General features: G+C 47.2%; 1 protein-coding gene across 11 annotated transcripts in view; it reads right to left on the bottom strand.

The window, feature by feature from the left end:
• Positions 1 to 5,961, bottom strand: part of LOC104009745 (lens epithelium-derived growth factor) — an 88,842-nt gene extending 82,881 nt beyond the window's left edge. For 7 of the 11 annotated variants that reach the window (XM_087770916.1, XM_087770915.1, XM_087770921.1 and 4 more), the window contains exons 1-2: positions 5,653 to 5,706; positions 5,076 to 5,255 (exon numbers count right to left, since the gene is read on the bottom strand). In XM_087770916.1, the coding sequence (XP_087627042.1) occupies positions 5,076 to 5,147 (72 nt within the window). In that variant the 5' untranslated portion in view covers positions 5,148 to 5,255; positions 5,653 to 5,706. Of the gene's footprint in view, positions 1 to 4,909; positions 5,008 to 5,075; positions 5,256 to 5,621; positions 5,707 to 5,811 lie in introns of those variants that run through there. The other 4 variants (XM_087770912.1, XM_087770911.1, XM_087770917.1 and 1 more) reach the window with 4 other exon arrangements.
• Between the last annotated feature and the right edge of the window lie 13,088 nt (positions 5,962 to 19,049).

The following is a 19,049-nucleotide window of genomic DNA, read 5'->3' as shown; positions in this document are numbered from 1 at the left end:
ATGGGTCAGGTAGGCAGATGGGTGCCTCTGTCCCCTGCAGCAGAGTCACCCACTACCTCTTCCTGGTGGTCTTGCATGATTTAGGGTGAGGTGACCCAGATCCTTTGCTTGAAAGCACATCTGGCTTCTCTTCACCTTTGAGGGCAGTGAACCTATTTTATAGCTGTAAGCCCTTAGGTGGGGCGGGAGCCTTCCTCTTGGTGCCACAAGTCCCCAGCTTCCATTCTTCCCCTTCTCCAGAGGTTGCACTTACCTTAGTACTAGGGGTGGACACTGCCTGTGTCTCTACTGCAGTTGGGGTCTGGGGCTCTTCAAGCTGTTGTGTCTCAGAGAAAATCCTGTCTCTCTCCCTTTCATCTTCTCTGATGCTGTGCAGCCTACTCACTTCCTCCCATAACTCCTCCGCTTGGTAACACAGCTCCTCCAAGACAGCACACCTCCTGCAGGACAGAGGGCCATCTCTCCTGGCCTCAGAGAGAGGCCTCAGGCACTCCCTGCAACCTGGAAATCGCAGGGCTGCATCCACTATCTGAAGGTCTACCTGCATCAAAGCCTCTACCATAGCAGGGGCAGCTGCTCCAAAGCCTGCCAGGGAAACTGCCCTGTGGTGTATCATCACCATAAGTGAAAAACACTTAGGCTAGTTTGATTTAAAAGGAGAACCCCTTCTTTGCAACTTTTTGTATAAGCTGCTGCACTGGGCATGGCTTTTATAGAGGCCTCTACCTGGCACTTGCTAAGCAGGTGCTTGACCCTCCCTAATCAGGGTGTAGCTGCAACAAAGGCTCCAGGCACCCTGGGTCAAGGGTAGCTGACCAAGCTTGTTAGAAGCTGCTAGAGCTTCCTCAAGTCCACACCCTTTTAGCTCCCCTTACCTTGTCCTTATTTGACAGCACCAGGAAACCTCAAGTTTATTAGAGGTTTCATAGGAGTTCCCTGATGATCCTATACCCTATCCCCAGAAGATCTAGAAGCTCCCAAAGAAAAATGCAGAGCTTGCTGCACAAACTGCTACACCTGTTTTCTGCTTCTGTTAGCTGTGTCTCCCCTTCCTCCTTCTTTTCCCTGACTGCTGAGAGTGATATCATATGGTATGGAATATCCCTTTGGTCAGTTTGGGGTCAGCTGTCCCCTCCCAACTTCTTGTGCACCCTCAGCTTACTCACTGGTGGGGCAGAGTGAGAAACAGAAAAGGCCTTGACACTGCAAGCACTGCTCAGCAGTAACTAAAACATCGGTGTGTTATCAACACTGTTTCCATCACAAATCCAAAACATAGCACCATTCAAGCTACTATGAAGAAAATTAACTCTACCCCAGCCAAAACAAGAACAATCTCTGCCCCTTATTCCATACCATTTACATCATGCTCAGGTCCCACTCTATCCGATACATCCTCGTTAACCATCACTCCATTCCCACCCACAGACATCATTCCCTTAGTCTATGGGCCACCCATATAAAAAGTCCATTGAGTTCATTTAGTCCAATGATTTGGACTCCATCTGTTATGGCGGTTGCTCAGGACAGGAGAGGCGGTGTGTTGTGTGGAGTTATTGGCCCACCTCAGGTTGCATTAGTTCGTGAAGGACAGTATCCCATGGGAGAGACCCCACGATAGAGCAGGGGAACAGTGTGAGGAGGAAGGAGCGGCAGAGGTAAACTGTTATGAACTGACTGCAATCCCCATTTCCCATTCCACTGCGCTACTCATGGGGCAGGGAGGAGGTAAAAGAGTTGGGAATGAAGGAGCGAAGTTGAGCCTGGGAAGAAGGGATGGGGTAGGGGGAATGTGTTTTTAGTTTTGTTTCTCATTATCCTATTCTATTTTTAATTGGCAATAAATTAAACTAATCTTCCCCAAGTTGAGTGTGTTTTGCCTGTGATGGTAATTGGTGAGCAAACTCCCTGTCCTTATCTTGACCCACAAGCTTTATCATCTTATTTTCTCCCCCTGTCCTGCTGAGGAGGGAGAGTGAGAGAGTGGCTTGGTGGGCACCTGGGGAAAATTAATTTAATTTATTGCCAATTAAAATAATAGAGCAGGATGGTGAGAAACAAAGACAAAACCTAAAACACCTTCCCCCCACCCCTTGTTCCCAGGCTCAACTTCGCTCTTCCATTCCCAACTCCTCTATCTCCCTCGTGCCCGGATTGGTGCAGTGGAGATGGGGAATGAGGGGTTGTGGTCAGTACATAACAGTTCCTCTCTGCCGCTCCTACCTCCTCACACTTTTCTCCTGCTCCAGTGTGGGTCCTCTCTACAGGCTACAGTTCCTGTCAGGAGAACCTGCTCCTGTATGGGCTCTTCATGGGCCACAGTTCCTTCAGGAAATATCCACCTGCTCCAGCATGGGGTGCCAGAGGTTGGTGACCCTGGGGTTATCCAGGTATCCAAGACTTCTTGCTATCTTTAGGAAAGAAATGTGCAGCTCAAGCTTGCGACCTCTGTACTCAGGATCCCCAACATATCTGGATGAACAGACAACTGGCTGAATGGCCCGGCCCAGAGGGTGATCAGCGGTGCAAAGTCTAGTTGGAGGACAGTGACTAGCAGTGTACTCCAGGGGTCAATATTGGGTCCAGTCATAATCAAGACCTTCATTAATGAGCTGGATGATGGGGAAGTGTACCCTCAGCAAGTTTGCAGACAGCGCCAAAACTAGGAAGAGTGGCTGATATGCCAGAGGGTCGTGCTGCCGTCCAGAGGGACCTTGACAGGCTGGAGAAATGGGCTGACAGGAACCTCATGCAGTTCAACAAGGGTAAGTGCCAAGTCCTGCCCCTGGGGAGGAACAATGCCATGCACCGATATATGCTGGTGGCCACTGTCGTGGTTTAACCCCAGCTGGCAACGAAGCACCACACAGCCGCTCGCTCACTCCCCCCACCCCAGTGGGATGGGGGAGAGAACTGGAAGGGTGAAAGTCAGAAAACTCGTGGGTTGAGATAAGAACAGTTTAATAATTGAAGTAAAATGAAACAGAATAGTAGTAGTAGTAATAATAATAATATAACAAAATAATAATATACAAAGCAAGTGATAATGATACAATTGCTCACCACCCGCTGACCGATGCCCAGCCCGTTCCTGAGCAGCGACTCCTGCCCCCCGGCCAACTCCCCCAGTTTATATACTGAGCATGATGTCATATGGTATGGAATAGTCCTTTGGCCAGTCTGGGTCAGCTGTCCTGGCTGTGCCCCCTCCCAGCTTCTTGTACACCAGGCCGAGCATGGGAAGCTGAAAAGTCCTTGACTGGTGTAAGCACTACTTAGCAACAACTAAAACATCAGTGTGTTATCAACATTATTCTCATCCTAAATGGACACGGCCCTGGGCAACGTGCTCTAGGTGGCCCTGCTTGAGCAGGGGGTTTGGACCAAATGACCTGCAGAGGTCCCTTCCAACCTCAGCCATTCTATGATTCCAACAACAGGAAATTTATTGAATTTTAAGCTTTGTTCAATTTTAAGCTAGAATAATCATAGAATCATAGAATCGTCATGGTTGGAAAAGACCCTTAAGATCATCGAGTCCAACCGTTAACCTAACACTGCCAAGTCCATCTATACCATGTCCTCGAGCACCACATCTATCCGTTCTTTAAATACCTCCAGGGATGGAGACTCAACCACTTCCCTGGGCAGCCTGTTCCAATGCTTGACCACCCTTTCGGTGAAGAAGTTTTTCCTAATGTCTAACCTAAACCTCCCCTGGCGCAGCTTGAGGCCGTTTCCTCTCGTCCTATCACTCATTACCAGGGAGAAGAGACCGACCCCCACCTCGCTACAACCTCCTTTCAGGTAGTTGTAGAGAGCAATAAGGTCTCCCCTCAGCCTCCTTTTATCCAGGCTAAACAACCCCAGCTCCCTCAGCCGCTCCTCATAAGACTTGTTCTCTAGACCCTTCACCAACTTCATTGCCCTCTTCTGGACACGCTCCAGCATCTCGATGTCCTTCTTGTAGTGAGGGGCCCAAAAGTGAACACAGTACTCGAGGTGCGGCCTCACCAGTGCCGAGTACAGGGGCACTATCACCTCCCTGCTCCTGCTGGCCACACTATTCCTGATACAAGCCAGGATGCCATTGGCCCTCTTGGCCACCTGAGCACACTGCTGGCTCATGTTCAGGCGGCTGTCAACCAACACCCCTAGGTCTTTTTTAGCCAGGCAGCTCTCCAGCCACTCCTCCCCCAGCCTGTAGCCTTGCATGGGGTTGTTGTGACCCAAGTGCAGGACTCGGCACTTAGCCTTGTTGAACCTCATACAGTTGGCCCCGGCCCAACGATCCAGCCTGATTACATCAAGACAGATTGCACAGAATAATCTATCCATGTAGTTCCAAATACAGAGGCTTCTAACTAATATGACAGGCAGCTTGGAGAATGGGAACCAGGCCTCCATGACTAATGCACGGAATCATGCGCTAGGCAATAACCTTCTCGGAGTGTGGAAAGACCCATTCTTTGATTCTTTGATTCCCCATCCTGCTGTGAGGAGAGTGAGCAAGCAGCTGGTGGGTGTTTAGTTGCTGGCCAGGGTCAACCCACTGCAGACATATAGAAAGCTTCAAAGAAATAAATATGAAGTTCAGTAGGACTTTTTTCCTCCTAAAAACGCTATTAATTAATTCATTTCCAGATGTTAAGACTCTCAAAAATTACTGCTTGACTTTAACACAAACCCAATACATATCTTGACATATAGAATTCAAGCAGCCCTTCCACAACTTAAAAAACCTAATGACAGCTAATGACTACTAGACAGTGCTACATGTCAAAAAAGAGAGACTTATAAAGCATCATAAGCCAAGAACAAACCACAGTGTGGGACCTGCAGTGTGATTTAGAAGTCACTTTCAGCAACAGCAGTGCTACCACACACGCAGACACACACCCCCACGCACATTAGCAAAATAGAGGCACGACACAACTTATCTGTTTTCTTCTCTAGAGGTGCCTGAAAACACTCTTCTCAACACAAAACTGGAAGAGCAGAAAAGGCAATGAGGAGGAAAAAAGGACAGATAAAGAGGTAGCAGCAGCCTGCACATAGAGGAGGGAGTGTCTTACCCTGGCTGGCCAATGGGGATAACCTTTCATCTTAGCAAAGATCAAGTCTCCGGGTTTGAAATCTCGGCTCATGTTTTCACAGCGATGTGATGCCTGTTGCTACGAGACGAATAAGGTCGGGGGAGGGATCTGCACCTCCTTTTCCCACCACCGAGGTGCTTCCAGACGCTCAAGGTCGCACTGCCAGAGATAAAAACACCAGGGGATAGGAAGAGGATGCCAACAGAGCGCTCCACCAAGGGTAGCCCCCACCCCATGTCATTACCCTCCCCGCCCACCTTCTGGCTAGAAGAGGGATACTGAAACCAAGCTGCCAAGTACATCTACATCTGCGCACACTCCCTCCTAGCGCAGACACCACCCAACCTCATCTCTGACCCCCAGAGACTCCTCTCCGCCCATGCGCAGCACCCCCCAACCTCGTCCCAACCCGCTTACATTCGCATATGTGACTTCCCCCCTCTGCTCGTGCTCTCTCACTCCCCTTCCCCACGCAATCAACACCACACACATGCATATGATACGTGCTTTGTATAATATACATACATAAATACGAGATATGTGTATATATACACACCCCTCCACTAAAGGTTCCCCGAGGCCAACAGTGCTCCCGCCGGACCGTCTGCCCCCACCCCGCACGTATGCGCACGCGCCAGACCGGGAAGAGGGGCGGAGGAACAAAATTTTGTTTGCCCTTCCCCCATAGCTTCAACCGTTGCAGTCTAGTCTTTACCACATTCATGTCCGATCCCACAGTTCACTTCAGCCTGCGGTAGAAAATACCACTATGCTTCCTCTCTCCCTTTAGAAAGCTTGTTGATACTAACCGGAGCGAAAAACAAAACGAAAAAAACAAACAAAAACAAAAAACAAACAAAAAAAAAAAGAGAAAGAAAAAATAAGCAAGCCCTGCTGAAAGGAGCTTAATCCCTTCCCGTGTGGGCGTGTAAAAGGCTAAAGGGGAAAAGAAAGAAGTGATATTGTCTTCCTGCGTTAGAAAAGGAAAAGAGACCCTAATTTGTGTTCTCCCCCTATAAAGCAGATGAAATAGTTCATTCCTTCTTTCGCGGCTGCTGCTTGGGGAGGGGGGGAGGAGGGGATGTGCTATCTGTCACAGTTGGGAATAGGGGAAAGAGAAGCACTTCCGTAGAGGAGGCAGTGGCGGCTGTGTTCAGGCAAGGCGGAGGGAAGAGACGGTCAGCATGTACTAAGTACTGCAATGTTCGTCTAGTAACTTCTCCGTTCCAGACAGTGGTTGTGACGTACCGGTCTTAGCAAGTTTGACCTGCTTGTGCAGGCAGTTACCTGGGAGGGAGCTGCTCCCGGACAGAAGCCCGCAGGCAGCTCCTGGTGACAACTGTGCAGAAACAGAGAGAAAAGTCTGCTGAGAAGCACTGATCCTGGACTGCCGGGGGCGGGGAAAGGTTTGTTCTGGCTGAGGCGGCTTCATCTTGGCTTCAGGAGTCTGCGTCATATCTTCCCTTAGGTACGCAAAGCTGTGTTCCCTGTTTGCCACCTCCGAAGGGCAATGGTTATTGCTAGTGATAGTTCAGGTTGGCAATTCACCTCTACTTTCCAAGTACGCTTTTGGGGCACTGAGGAAAAAAAGTAACAGATGGTTCTGGGGCCGTTTGTAAGAGACCTCCTCCTCAAAGCAGGGTATAATCAGAACACCAACATGAAACTGCATTGCAAGCTTTCCAAAGAATGAAAAGCAAGAGAGTGTTAAGGACCAACTGTAGTTAAGCAATTACTTTCCAGCCAAACATTTTATTTTGGCGATGGCTCACATGCAGTATAGAATACCATTTTTTCAGAACTGTGTGCGACTAATTCTGCTAGTATTACGTTCATTAGCTGCAGTCTGGTAATTAGAGAGTTTTCATGACTTAGGTCTTCAACCCTTTTCATCAACTTTTTACTTGTGCGTGTTTCAGGATGTTATGATATTTTTGTACCTTAGATCTTAAAGTGTGTGGCTAGAAAGTTACTCAAAAGGTTGCACATAGTTTGTCCAGAAATGTGGAATGCCTATGTTTGTTCCGCTATCTCTCAAAAGTAAGATGTACTTGCTCAGGAATCACAGAGCATGACGTTGTTATAGATAATCTGAAATACTGTTCTTTACTGTTCTTTATAATCAGTGAGAGAGAAAACTGAAATACGTGTACTTTAAATATGTGAAGATAGACTCGAGATGTGATATTCAATCCTGACTCTGGAATTTCTCAAATCTTGTTGGTGCTTAGCTCCTGTGATGTTCTCATAATGATATTTAGCTAAAACTAATGGCATGGTCAAGTTTAGGCTTATTTTTGCGGAGGCAGAAAAACCCCTCCTATCCCTAGCACAAATATCAAGTTCCTAAAGGAAGCACAAGAGCTTATCAAAAAATGAAACATCAGTAACACATTTGACAGGGACAAAAAAACCCCTGTATTTTCCTCACCTCCTACACACAAATGCCTGACCATTTGGGACCCTATGGTGCTGTGTTTGGGATTTGTGATCAAAACAGCGTTGATAACGCACCAGTGTTTTGGCTATTGCTGAACAGTGCTTGCACAGTGTCAAGGCCTTCTCTGTATCACACTCTGCCCTCCCCAGCGAATAGGCTGGAGATGCACAAGAAGTTAGGAGGGGACACAGCTGGGACAGCTGACCTGAACTTACCAAAGGGATACTCCGTACCTTATGACGTCGTGTTCAGCAATAAAAGCTCGGGGAAAGAAGGAGGAAGGGGAGACATTCATGGTTATGGTGTTTGTCTTCCCAAGTAACCATTACACGTGCTGAGGCCCTGCTTTCCAGGAAGTGGCTGGACATCTGCCTGCCAATGGGAAGTAGCGAATGAATTCCTCTTTTTGCTTTCCTTGCGCATGCAGCTTTTGTTTCACCTATTAAACTGTCTTTATTTCAACCTATGAGTCTTCTCACCTTCCTTCTGTTTTCCCCCCTGTCCTGGGGGAGAGGGTAGTGAGCAAGCAGTTGTGTGGGTGCTTGGTTATGGCTGTAGTCAACTCGCCACAATTTCTGTTTAACCCTACAGTTATATTTGTCTTCCACATCTTATTAAATAAGTTTATATTTTAGTTTTAAAGTGATGCTTTTGAAATCTCTTGAGGACATGGTCATTTTTTCAGTCTTTTGAAGCTGACTTTTTGAAAATTAATGTTTCTCAGGAATTAGAAGCCTTGCACCTTGTGCAAGCTTCAAATGAAAATATTTTCTTTAAGGAAAGAACTGATTAAAGTATGCTTGCTTCCAGAAAACAAAAAGAAAGTGTATTAAATACAATTTAAGAGAGGCAAAACAGACTCAGCTTGGGGAAAAATATTTTCATTTATTGCCAATTAAAAATAGAGTAGGATGGTGAGAAAAAAAGACAAAGCTAAGAAACACCTTCCCCCACCCTTCTCCACTTCTTCCCAGGCTCAATTTAACTCCTCCATTCCCAACTCCTCTACCTCCACCACTGCAGAGCAGTGCAGGGGGGATGGGGGGTTGCAGTCAGTTCATAACAGCTCATCTCTGCCACTACTTCTTCCTGACATTTTTCCCTGCTCCAGTGTGGGTCCCCCACGGGTCACAGTTCCTGCCGGAAAACCTTCTCCTGCATGGGCTCCTCTCCACAGGCTGCAGCTTCCTTCAGGGCATATCTACCTGCTCTGTTGTGGGGTCCTCCATGGGCTGCAGTGTGGATATCTGCTCCACCATGGTCCTCTCCATGGGCTGCAGGGGAATCTCTGCTCTGGCACCCGGAACACTTCTTCCCACTCCTTCTTCACTGACCTTGGTGTTTGCAGGGTTGTTTCTCACACTTTTTTTCCTCACTCCTCTCTCACAACTGCTGTGCAGTGTTTTACTCTTTCTTAAATATCCTTTCGCATAGGCACTACCAACATCACTGATTGGCTCAGCTTTGGTCAACAGAGGGTCTGTTGTGGAGCTGGCTGGAACTGGCTCCGTCTGGCATGGGGGCAGCCCCTGTTCTCTTCTCACAGAGGCCACCCCTGCAGCCCCCGCTACCAAAACCTTGCCACATAAACCCAATAGAGAGCTATTACCTGACACTAGTCCACTAATAAGCAGTAAATTGTTGTTGCCACACCTGTTTCACAGAGCCTATATGAACTTAGAACCACTTCCTCCCCACAAGCAGTTGGTTAGCTGGATCTTGTGTGTTTAAAACAGTAGTTCCAACTGATTTCCTGCAGGTGTGGGTTACATTACCTTGCAGAGAGGCGAGTTGATATCCTGTCTGAATATGAAACAGTTGCTCCTTACTCTTCCTGAGGTCAGAACCATACTGAAATATTGTATTTTCGCTCCTATTCTCCTGAATTTCAAGCACTGCACATTATAAATAAATCTCTGTACAGAATCTTTTTCACAAAAATAAGTTAATGTTAAATTCAATTAATATTATGGTTTTGATTTCTTTCTACCTTGCTAAAATATTATGTCTTTATTTAGACTGAAATATTTCTTGGCTTTACAGTAATATGTAAGACCTTTTATACATCGTATGTTTGGGGTTTTTTTTTTTTAATATGGGAGGAAGGAAATGGTTTTGTTTGTCTGTCTTGCTATAGTAATACAGCTGTACTAGCCTAAACAAGTGCAGCAACACTATTTTGTCTGAAGTAACTTTTGTCAATTAGTGAATGTGTACTACTGTGCTTTGTTGGTTTTTTTAAAAGATATACACAGTATTTTAGGCAGGTATATTAGTCTGCTAGTAGGGTCAAATGCTTGGTAAATTATTATAATGCTAAACCCTACTGGAATTTGGGAATGTGGTATTTAAATCTTTATGAGTCCTTCCACGCCATCCCATAATTTGTCTGGTTTCCTAGAGCCAATACCATTTTCCAACTGATTCAGTTTCAAACTAATTTTCAGACTGCAGACAGGCAACAGAGAAAGGAAGCCCTGTTCAGTACTGGGTTTTTGATCATCAAGAAAGTACTGTTTTATTTTTCAGAGCCGCATCACAATGTCTTTCAACTGCATGCACCTGGACAAAGTCAAACAAGATTATTTATTTGGCATATAATGAATGAATTTTAAAAATACTATATGATTCAGAAATAGCAAAAATACAGATAAAAGACATTTGTGCGGATCAGATCACAAACTGAGGATAAAGAACTGTGTTGCTTTGGAGGGTGTGAAAAGTTGAGGGAGCTATTTGCCCCTTCATTTACGTTTTCAGTCTGTATCCTGAAGGACATTGCTATCAGGCTGTCTCTGACCCCACAGCTTAGAAAATTTCAACCCAAACACTAACATTTTGGTAAAGCTAAAAGCAACAGGAATTAATCTTGAAATAAAAAGTGCCAAGGGACCTTACCTGATATAGCAATATTTTGTAATTATGATGTCATGCTTTTGCCTAAAACCAATTCAGAATCTGAAGCAACCAGTTGTACTTTAAATATGGTATTAGGTATCATGTTTTCCTGAGTGAGAACTACTATCCCTAAAACATGCCTGGTATTTGGCAGACAGAAATATATGCATGTGTGTGTATATATTCCAGCAGTTCTGGGAAATAATGGATTTACCTCGTACATTGTACAGGCTCCCTGTACGTGTTCAGTAAATGAGTTCTTCCGGGGATGCTTTGGGTTTGATACACGTGCTCTGTTAATACATCTGTCCAGTGTTTCCAGAAAAGTCTGTGCTGCACGGTCACATGCCCTTCTTGCACAGCTGATTGGTATGCAGGAGGAGGATATGGCTAGTGTTTCCAGATATGGTTGCAACTAACAGGTCTGGTGATGTTTTTTCGTATATCCAGAAATCTTGGATAACCATAAGAAATCCTCAAACTGTACTAGACAAAACTTCTGGGTGGAAAAAAGAGAGCACATCAGGCTTATGGTAACCTGAGCCATTCTCCCACTGTTTTAAGTTGTCCTGCTTAGTGATTTACATCTGCACAGGGAAAACAAAATCACACAGCTTTTTGCCTGCAGGGATATAGCATCACTGTTTGCTGAAGAGCTTGACTGCAAAAAGGAGCACCTGAAATTGTCTAAAGCACTTTTCTTTCCAAAAAAGGTTGGGGTATTAACTGAAACTGGACACAGCCTACAAGAGAAGCAGCCCCTGACCTACCTGACTGAGATAAGGCAACAGTGGCGCTTCCTCCATGCATACCTTCTTTAGGTATGATTTAGACGTCACTTTCAGCAACAGCAGTGTTTCTTGAATGAGTGCATCTCTTGAATGGCCCTCTGTTCTGTTCAGAACTGGGAGAAGTTCAGTTCTGAGCTTATTCTGAAACAGGTCACATCACTGCAATACAAAGTCTGAACGTACTGTTTTTCTAAGCATTTCAAGTAGGGCATGAGGGTATCCACAGATCCAGATGGTGACAAATTTGGAAGGACTTGTGTTCCAGTAATCTTTGCCTAGTTTGCTTCAGTCTTTTGTCTCCTCACATCCCTCCCTTATCTTCATCTACTTGCCTAATCATTGCCTTTATACTGTGGCCTAGATGGATGAGCCAAAGAAGTGGGGACAGTTTTGTATGCAAGTAATTTCCTTCTGTCCACAACTTTGGAGCACTCTTCCTCTGAGTGTGGTGTGGTCATGCCTTCAGTCACATGGATGTATCTAGTTGGTGTCGTCCCCCCCTTGTTGGTTCTTAAGATAGGCAAATATCCACATAGCACTCGTTGTTTGGGACTAGCCCTCTGTTACTGACTAGACCTCCAGGAAAACAAATTAAGGGACAGGAAAATTTTTCTTGGCATTCAGACTCAGCTTTCTTGGCCATATGCAGGTGTCTGTTTGGCTATTTGCTCGTGATTTCCATTTCTTTTTTCTCTCCATAGAAAGAGGCTTCTTTTTGCCTGTTTTCTCTCTCCTGATTTGGAGAGATGATGGCTGTAAACTCTTCAGAAGGGACAGGCAAGGAAGGAGAGGCGGTGGGGTAGCCCTGTATGTTAGGGACTGTTTTCATTGTCTAGAGCTTAACGATGGTGACGATGGTGTTGAGTGTTTATGGGTAAGAATCAGGGGAAGGCCAACAAGGCAGATATCATGGTGGGAGTCTGTTATAGACCACCCAACCAGGATGAAGAGGCAGACAAAGTATTCTATAAGCAGCTGGGAGAAGTCTCACGATCTCTAGCCCTTGTTCCCGTGGGGGATTCAACTTACCAGATGCCTGCTGGAAATACAATACAGCAGAGAGGAAACAGTCTAGGAGGTTCCTGGAGTGTGTGGAAGATGATAACTTCCTGACAGAGCTGGTGAGGGAGCCAACTAGGGAAGGCTCCCTGCTGGACCTGTTGTTTTCAGACAGAGAAGGCCTGGTGGGTGATGTGATGGTTGGAGGCCGTCTTGGGCATAGTGATCATGAAATGACAGAGTTTTTGATTCTTGGAGAAGTAAGGAGCGGGGTCAGCAGAACTGCTACCTTGGACTTTTGGAGAACAGACTTTGGCCAGTTCAGGAGCCTGGTTGACAGAGTCCCTTGGGAGGCAGTCCTGAAGGGCAAAGGAGTCCAGGAAGGCTGGACACTCTTCAAGAAGGAAATCTTAAAGGCGCAGGATCAGGCCGTCCCCATGTGCCGAAAGATGAGCCGGCAGGAGAGAAGACCGGCCTGGCTGAACAGAGAACTTTGACTAGAACTCAGGGAAAAAAAGAGAGTTTATGACCTTTGGAAGAAGGGGCAGGCCACTCAGGAGGACTACAAGGATGTCGTGAGGCTATGCAGGGAGAAAATTAGAAGGACCAAAGCCCAGCTGGAACTTAATCTGGCTACTGCCATAAAAGACAACAAAAAATGTTTCTATAAATACATTAGCAGCAAAAGGAGGGCTAATGAGAATCATAGAATCATAGAATGTCCTGAGTTGGAAGGGACCCACAAGGATCATCAAGTCCAACTCCTGTCCCTGCAAAGAACAACCCCAAAATTCACACCATATGTCTGAGGGCGTTGTCCAAATGCTTCTTGAATATTGTCAGGCTTGGTGCCGTGACTACCTCCCGGGGGAGCCTGTTCCAGTGCTCCACCACCCTCTGGGTGAAGAACCTTTTCCTAATATCCAACCTAAACCTCCCCTGGCATATCTTCCTGCCGTTCCCTCGGGTTCTATCATTGGTCGCCAGGGAGAAGAGATCAGCACCTGCCCCTCCTCTTCCCCTTGTGAGGAAGCTGTAGACCACGATGAGGTCTCCCCTCAGTCTCCTCTTCTCCAGGCTGAACAGACCAAGTGACTTCAGCCGCTCCGCATACGGCTTCCCCTCTAAACCCTTCACCATCTTTGTGGCTCTCCTCTGGACACTCTCTAGTAGCTTCGTATCCTTTTTGTACTGTGGCGCCCAAAACTGCACACAGTACTCAAGATGAGGCCGCACCAGTGCAGAGTAGAGCGGGACAATCGCCTCCCTCGACCGGCTAGCAATACAGTGCTTGATGCACCCCAGGACACGGTTGGCCCCCCTGGCTGCCAGGGCACACTGTTGGCTCATGTTCAACTTGCCGTCGACCAGAACCCCCAGATCCCTCTCCGTGGGGCTGCTCTCCAGCCTCTCGTTCACCAGTCTGTGTGTACATCCAGGGCTTCCGTGTCCCAGGTGCAAAATCCGGCACTTGCCCTTGTTGAACTTCATACGGTTGATGATTGCCCAGCTCTCTAATTTGTCCAGATCTCTCTGCAGGGCCTCTCTGCCCTCGAGAGTGTCAACAGCTCCTCCCAATTTTGTGTCGTTGGCAAACTTAGATAGCAAACCTTCAAGTCCTGCATCCAAGTCATTTATGAAGATATGGAAGAGCACTGGCCCTAAGATGGATCCCTGCGGAACCCCGCTAGTGACTGGTCGCCAGCCCGATGTATCCCCATTTACTATAACCCTTTGAGCCCGACCCGTCAGCCAATTGCTCACCCATTGCATTATGTGTTTATCCAGCTGTATGCTGGACATTTTGTCCAGGAGGATACTGGGAGAGACAGTATCGAAGGCTTTACTGAAGTCCAAAAAGATTACATCGACTGGCTTCCCTTGGTCAACTAGGTGGGTAACCTTGTCATAGACAGAAATTAAGTTTGTCAAGCAGGACTTTCCCCTCATGAATCTGTGCTGGCTGGGGCCAATGACTGCGTTGTCTTTCAGGTGTTTTCCAATAACTCCCAGAATAATCTTCTCCATGATTTTGCCAGGCACAGAGGTGAGACTGACAGGCCTGTAGTTACCGGGGTCATCCCTGTTGCCCTTCTTGAAGATTGGGACAACATTTGCCAGCTTCCAGTCAGCTGGGACCTCCCCAGATTCCCAAGAGCATTGGAAAATCATTGAGAGAGGTCTCGCTATGACATCAGCCAGCTCTTTAAGTACCCTCGCATGAATCCCATCGGGCCCCATTGACTTGTAGGGATCCAGCTGGAGCAGCAAATCCCACACAAGTTCGGGGTTGGTTGGGAGTTTGTCATTCTCACAGTCATGGTTCTCTAGCCCAGGGCTCTGGGGGTCCCAGAGCCCATCATCGGTGTTGAAGACCAAGGCGAAGAAAGCATTAAACGTCTCTGCTTTGTCTATGTCCCTGTTTGTGAGGTGACCATGCTCGTCAAGTAACGGGCCAATGTTATTTCTTGCCTGCCTTTTGCCATTTATATATTTTAAAAAGCCCTTTTTATTGTCCTTCACAGTACTGGCCAGCTTCAGCTCTAGTTGAGCTTTGGCCGTGTGAATTTCCTCCCTACAGTGGCGAACAGCCTCTCTGTAGTCCTCCCGTGTCACCTGACCTTGCTTCCGCTGGTCATATACATTTTTTTTTTTTGTCTTAGTTCTAGCATAAGATCCCTACTCAGCCAAGCCGGCCTTCTACCTCGCCTGCTTGACTTCCGACATTTTGGAATTGCCTGCTCCTGTGCGCTTAGGAGGTGGTACTTAAAAAGTGACCAGCACTGATGGACCCCAGCACCTTCAAAAGCTTTTTCCCAGGGGACCTTACTAAGTAGTTCCCTGAGCAGCCTGAAGTCAGCTCTCCTCATATCCAGAGTTGAGGTCCTGCTGGCAGTTTTCCTCCTGTTACCATAGATTTTAAACTTGACTGCTTCGTGGTCGCTGTGGCCAAGGCAGCCACCAATCGCCACGTCACCCACGAGACCCTCTCTGTTAGTAAGCAGCAAGTCGAGGAAGGCACCTTTCCTGGTCAGTTCCCTTAGTACCTGTACCAAGAAGTTATCATCCAGATAGTTTAGGAATCTTCTGGACCTGCTTGTACCGGCTGTGTGGTATTCCCAGTTGACATCTGGCAAGTTGAAGTCCCCCATAAGGACAAGGGCAGATGACTTGGAAGCATCCCTTAGTTCCTTAAAGAATAACTCATCCGTGTCGTCATCCTGGCTGGGTGGCCTATAGTAGACTCCCACAACGACATCCGCTTTATTTGTCTGTCCCTTAATCCTTACCCAGAGGCTCTCAACTGGGCCATCGCCGACTGCTAGCTCCATGCATTCCAGCCCCTCCACTACATACAATGCCAACCCCCGCCTCGCCTGCCCTGCCTATCCCTCCTGAAGAGCCTGTAACCCATCCATCATGGCACACCAGTCACAGGACTCATCCCACCAGGTTTCACTTATGCCTATGATGTCGTATCTCTGGGACTGGGCCAAGGCATCTATCTCCTCTTGCTTGTTCCTCAGGCTGCGCGCATTTGTGTAGAAACACTTCAAGTGCGGTTCATTGTGCCCGTTGCCTCGTGGAGCAGCCTGAGGAATCTCACTAGCACGCAGCTCCTCGAACTTTGGCGTGCCATCCCGTTGCTCGTCGCTGACTAGCCGGGTATTGTCCCTTTCCCCCTTCCAATGTAGTTTAAAGCTCTATCAATCAGCCCTGCTAGCTCCTGAGCAAAAACCCTTTTCCCCTTCTGAGAAAGGTGCATCCCATTGGATGTCAGTAGACGTGGGGATGAGTAGACCACCCCATGATCGAAAAACCCAAAGCTCCGCCGATGACACCAGCCTCGGAGCCACGTGTTGATCAGCTGGGTAATCTGAATCTCCATCCTTTATTGGATGCGGGGGGAAACATAGTGACAAAGGATGAGGAAAAGGCTGAGGTACTTAATGCCTTCTTTGCCTCAGTCTTTAATAGTCAGACCAGTTGTTCTCGGGGCACCCAGCCCCCTGAGCTGGAAGACAGGGACAGGGAGCAGAATGAAGCCCCCATAATCCAAGGAGGAAACGGTTAGCGACCTGCTACACCACGTAGACACACACAAGTCTATGGGGCCGGATGGGATCCACCCAAGGGCGCTGAGGGAGCTGGCGGAAGTGCTCACCGAGCCGCTTTCCGTCATCTATCAGCAGTCCTGGCTAACCTGGGAGATCCCAGTTGACTGGAGGCTAGCAAATGTGACTCCCATCTACAAGAAGGGCCGGAAGGAGGATCCAGGAAACTGCAGGCCTGTCAGCCTGACCTCGATGCCGGGGAAGGTTATGGAGCAGATCATCTTGAGTGCCATCACGCGGCACGTATGGGACAATCAGGGGATCAGGCCCAGTCAGCATGGGTTTCTGAAAGGCAGGTCCTGCTTGACTCACCTGATCTCCTTCTATGACAAGGTGACCCGCTTAGTGGATGAGGGGAAGGCTGTGGATGTTGTCTACCTGGACTTTAGTAAGGCCTTTGACACGGTTTCCCACAGCATTCTCCTGGAGAAACTGGCTGCTCATGGCCTGGACTGGCATACTCTTTGCTGGGTAAAAAACTGGCTGGATGGCCGGGCCCAGAGAGCTGTGGTGAATGGAGTTAAATCCAGTTGGCGGCCGGTCACGAGTGGTGTTCCCCAGGGCTCATTTCTGGGGCCAGTTCTGTTTAATATCTTTATCAATGATCTGGACGAGGGGATCGAGCGCGCCCTCAGTAAGATTGCCGACGACACCAACTTGGGCGGGAGCGTTGATCTGCTGGAGGGTAGGAAGGCTCTACAGAGGGATCTGGACAGGCTGGATCGATGGGCCGAGGCCAATTGTATGAGATTCAACAAGGCTCAGTGCTGGGTCCTGCACTTGGGTCACAACAACCCCATGCAACGCTACAGGCTTGGGAAGGAGTGGCTGGAAAGCTGCCCGGCGGAAAAGGACCTGGGAGTGTTGGATGACAGCTGGATGAATATGAGTTGGCAGTGTGCCCAGGTGGTCAAGAAGGCCAATAGCATCCTGGCTTGTGTCAGAAATAGTGTGGCCAGCAGGACTAGGGAAGTGATCGTCCCCCTGTACTCGGCCCTGGTGAGGCCGCACCTCGAGTACTGTGTTCATTTTTGGGCCCCTCACTCCAAGAAGGACATTGAGGTGATGGAGCGTGTCCAAAGAAGGACAACGAGGCTGGTGAAGGGTCTAGAGAACAAGTCTTATGAGGAGCGGCTGAGGGAACTGGGGTTGTTTAGCCTGGATAAAAGGAGGCTGAGGGGAGACCTTATCGCTCTCCACAACTACCTGACAGGAGGTTGTAGCGAGGTGGGGGTCGGTCTCTTCTCCCAAGTAACAAGCGATAGGACGAGAGGAAACAGCCTCAAGTTGCGCCAGGGGAGGTTTAGATTGGATATTAGGAAAAATTTCTTCACCGAAAGGGTTGTCAAGCATTGGAACAGGCCGCCCAGGGAAGTGGTTGAGTCTCCATCCCTGGAGGTATTTAAAAGACGGGTAGATGTGGTGCTTAGGGACATGGTTTAGTGGTGGACTTGGCAGTGCTAGGTTAACGGTTGGACTTGATGATCTTAAAGGTCTTTTCCAACCTATTCTATTTCCAATCTATTCTATGATTCTATGATTTCAGACAGCCCTCAGAAACCTTACACTTTGACAGATAACCCATCCCATATACCAGTCACTTGCATAATTCTTAAATACATGTGACTATTTATTGTTCTAATACATAGTAAAATAGCCATAGATATATACATAAACCATACATCCACAATTGCATCCATAAAACTCTAGCCCATATCACCTCTTGCAGGAATTAGTCAATGTCATTTCTGGTATGGCAGAATAGCATAACGGAGTATAGCATATGAGTAAATGGCAGGAGAAGCCATTTACTCATATGCTATTGGGAAGAACAAATTATTTTTATGGAAATGAAAATACAAACCAGGCCGGAAAATTTTGACCATATGATTACAGCATAAAGATAATAGCCATATTCTGAGCAGCAGGGAGGTGTGTGTACATTCTATGTATTTGTGCATGGCTAGAAAACAGTTTGAAAGTCCTGAATTTATTTGAATACACTACAAAATGCAGTCTATCCAATTAAATTATAGTAAAGCATGTTTAAATATGTATTCCAGGACATTCAAAACCAAGTTGTTCCATGAACAAGAGACTAATGAAGCCTGATTTCCTATGAGTACGTGTTCCTGATCTCTTAACCTCTTTTCAGTGCAGAATTCCCAGTTACCTCCCATGTTCCTTGGGGCCCTCCAAGCTGACACAAGTATGAACATGCTGTGGCTAGTCTGGAGTTATGTGGGTGCTCTTTGGTCAACAAGGGCATGCATGCAGCTGCCAAGCAGAGTATCTCACGCCTGAGTTCTCTGGCCTTTCCCTCAGTTGAGACACATTCGCATCTCTGTCCTCTGCCCAGCTGTTGATTCTTCTCCAAACTTGTATAACTTTGCATGTTAGAAATTAGAAATAACTGCAAAGGTTGAAGCTAAGTTCAAATGCATTATTTTTTGGGGAGTGTGAGAAGGAGAGAGACAGACTGGCAGCACAGGCTCAAGCCAGAAAAGCAGGTTAAAAAAAAGCACCTTTAAAACTCTGTGAGTGTAACGCTTAACCCTTTCTTGAGAATCTTGTAAACAACTGGTTGTTAGATTCTCATCTGTGAACTGGTGAAAACAAAGGATATATGTGTGTTGAAAATGTGCACTGATACTGATGAGATGAGGTAGTAAATTGTGAGCTCTTTGAATTGAGTTCATGTTCTGCACAG

The sequence above is a fragment of the Nipponia nippon genome, unplaced genomic scaffold (assembly GCF_047370975.1).
Source record: "Nipponia nippon isolate SJK-2023a ecotype South Korea unplaced genomic scaffold, ASM4737097v1 scaffold_34, whole genome shotgun sequence".
Taxonomy (NCBI): domain Eukaryota; kingdom Metazoa; phylum Chordata; class Aves; order Pelecaniformes; family Threskiornithidae; genus Nipponia; species Nipponia nippon.
The sequence above is the reverse complement of the archived record's forward strand: the minus strand, read 5'-3'. Positions and strand labels throughout refer to the sequence as shown.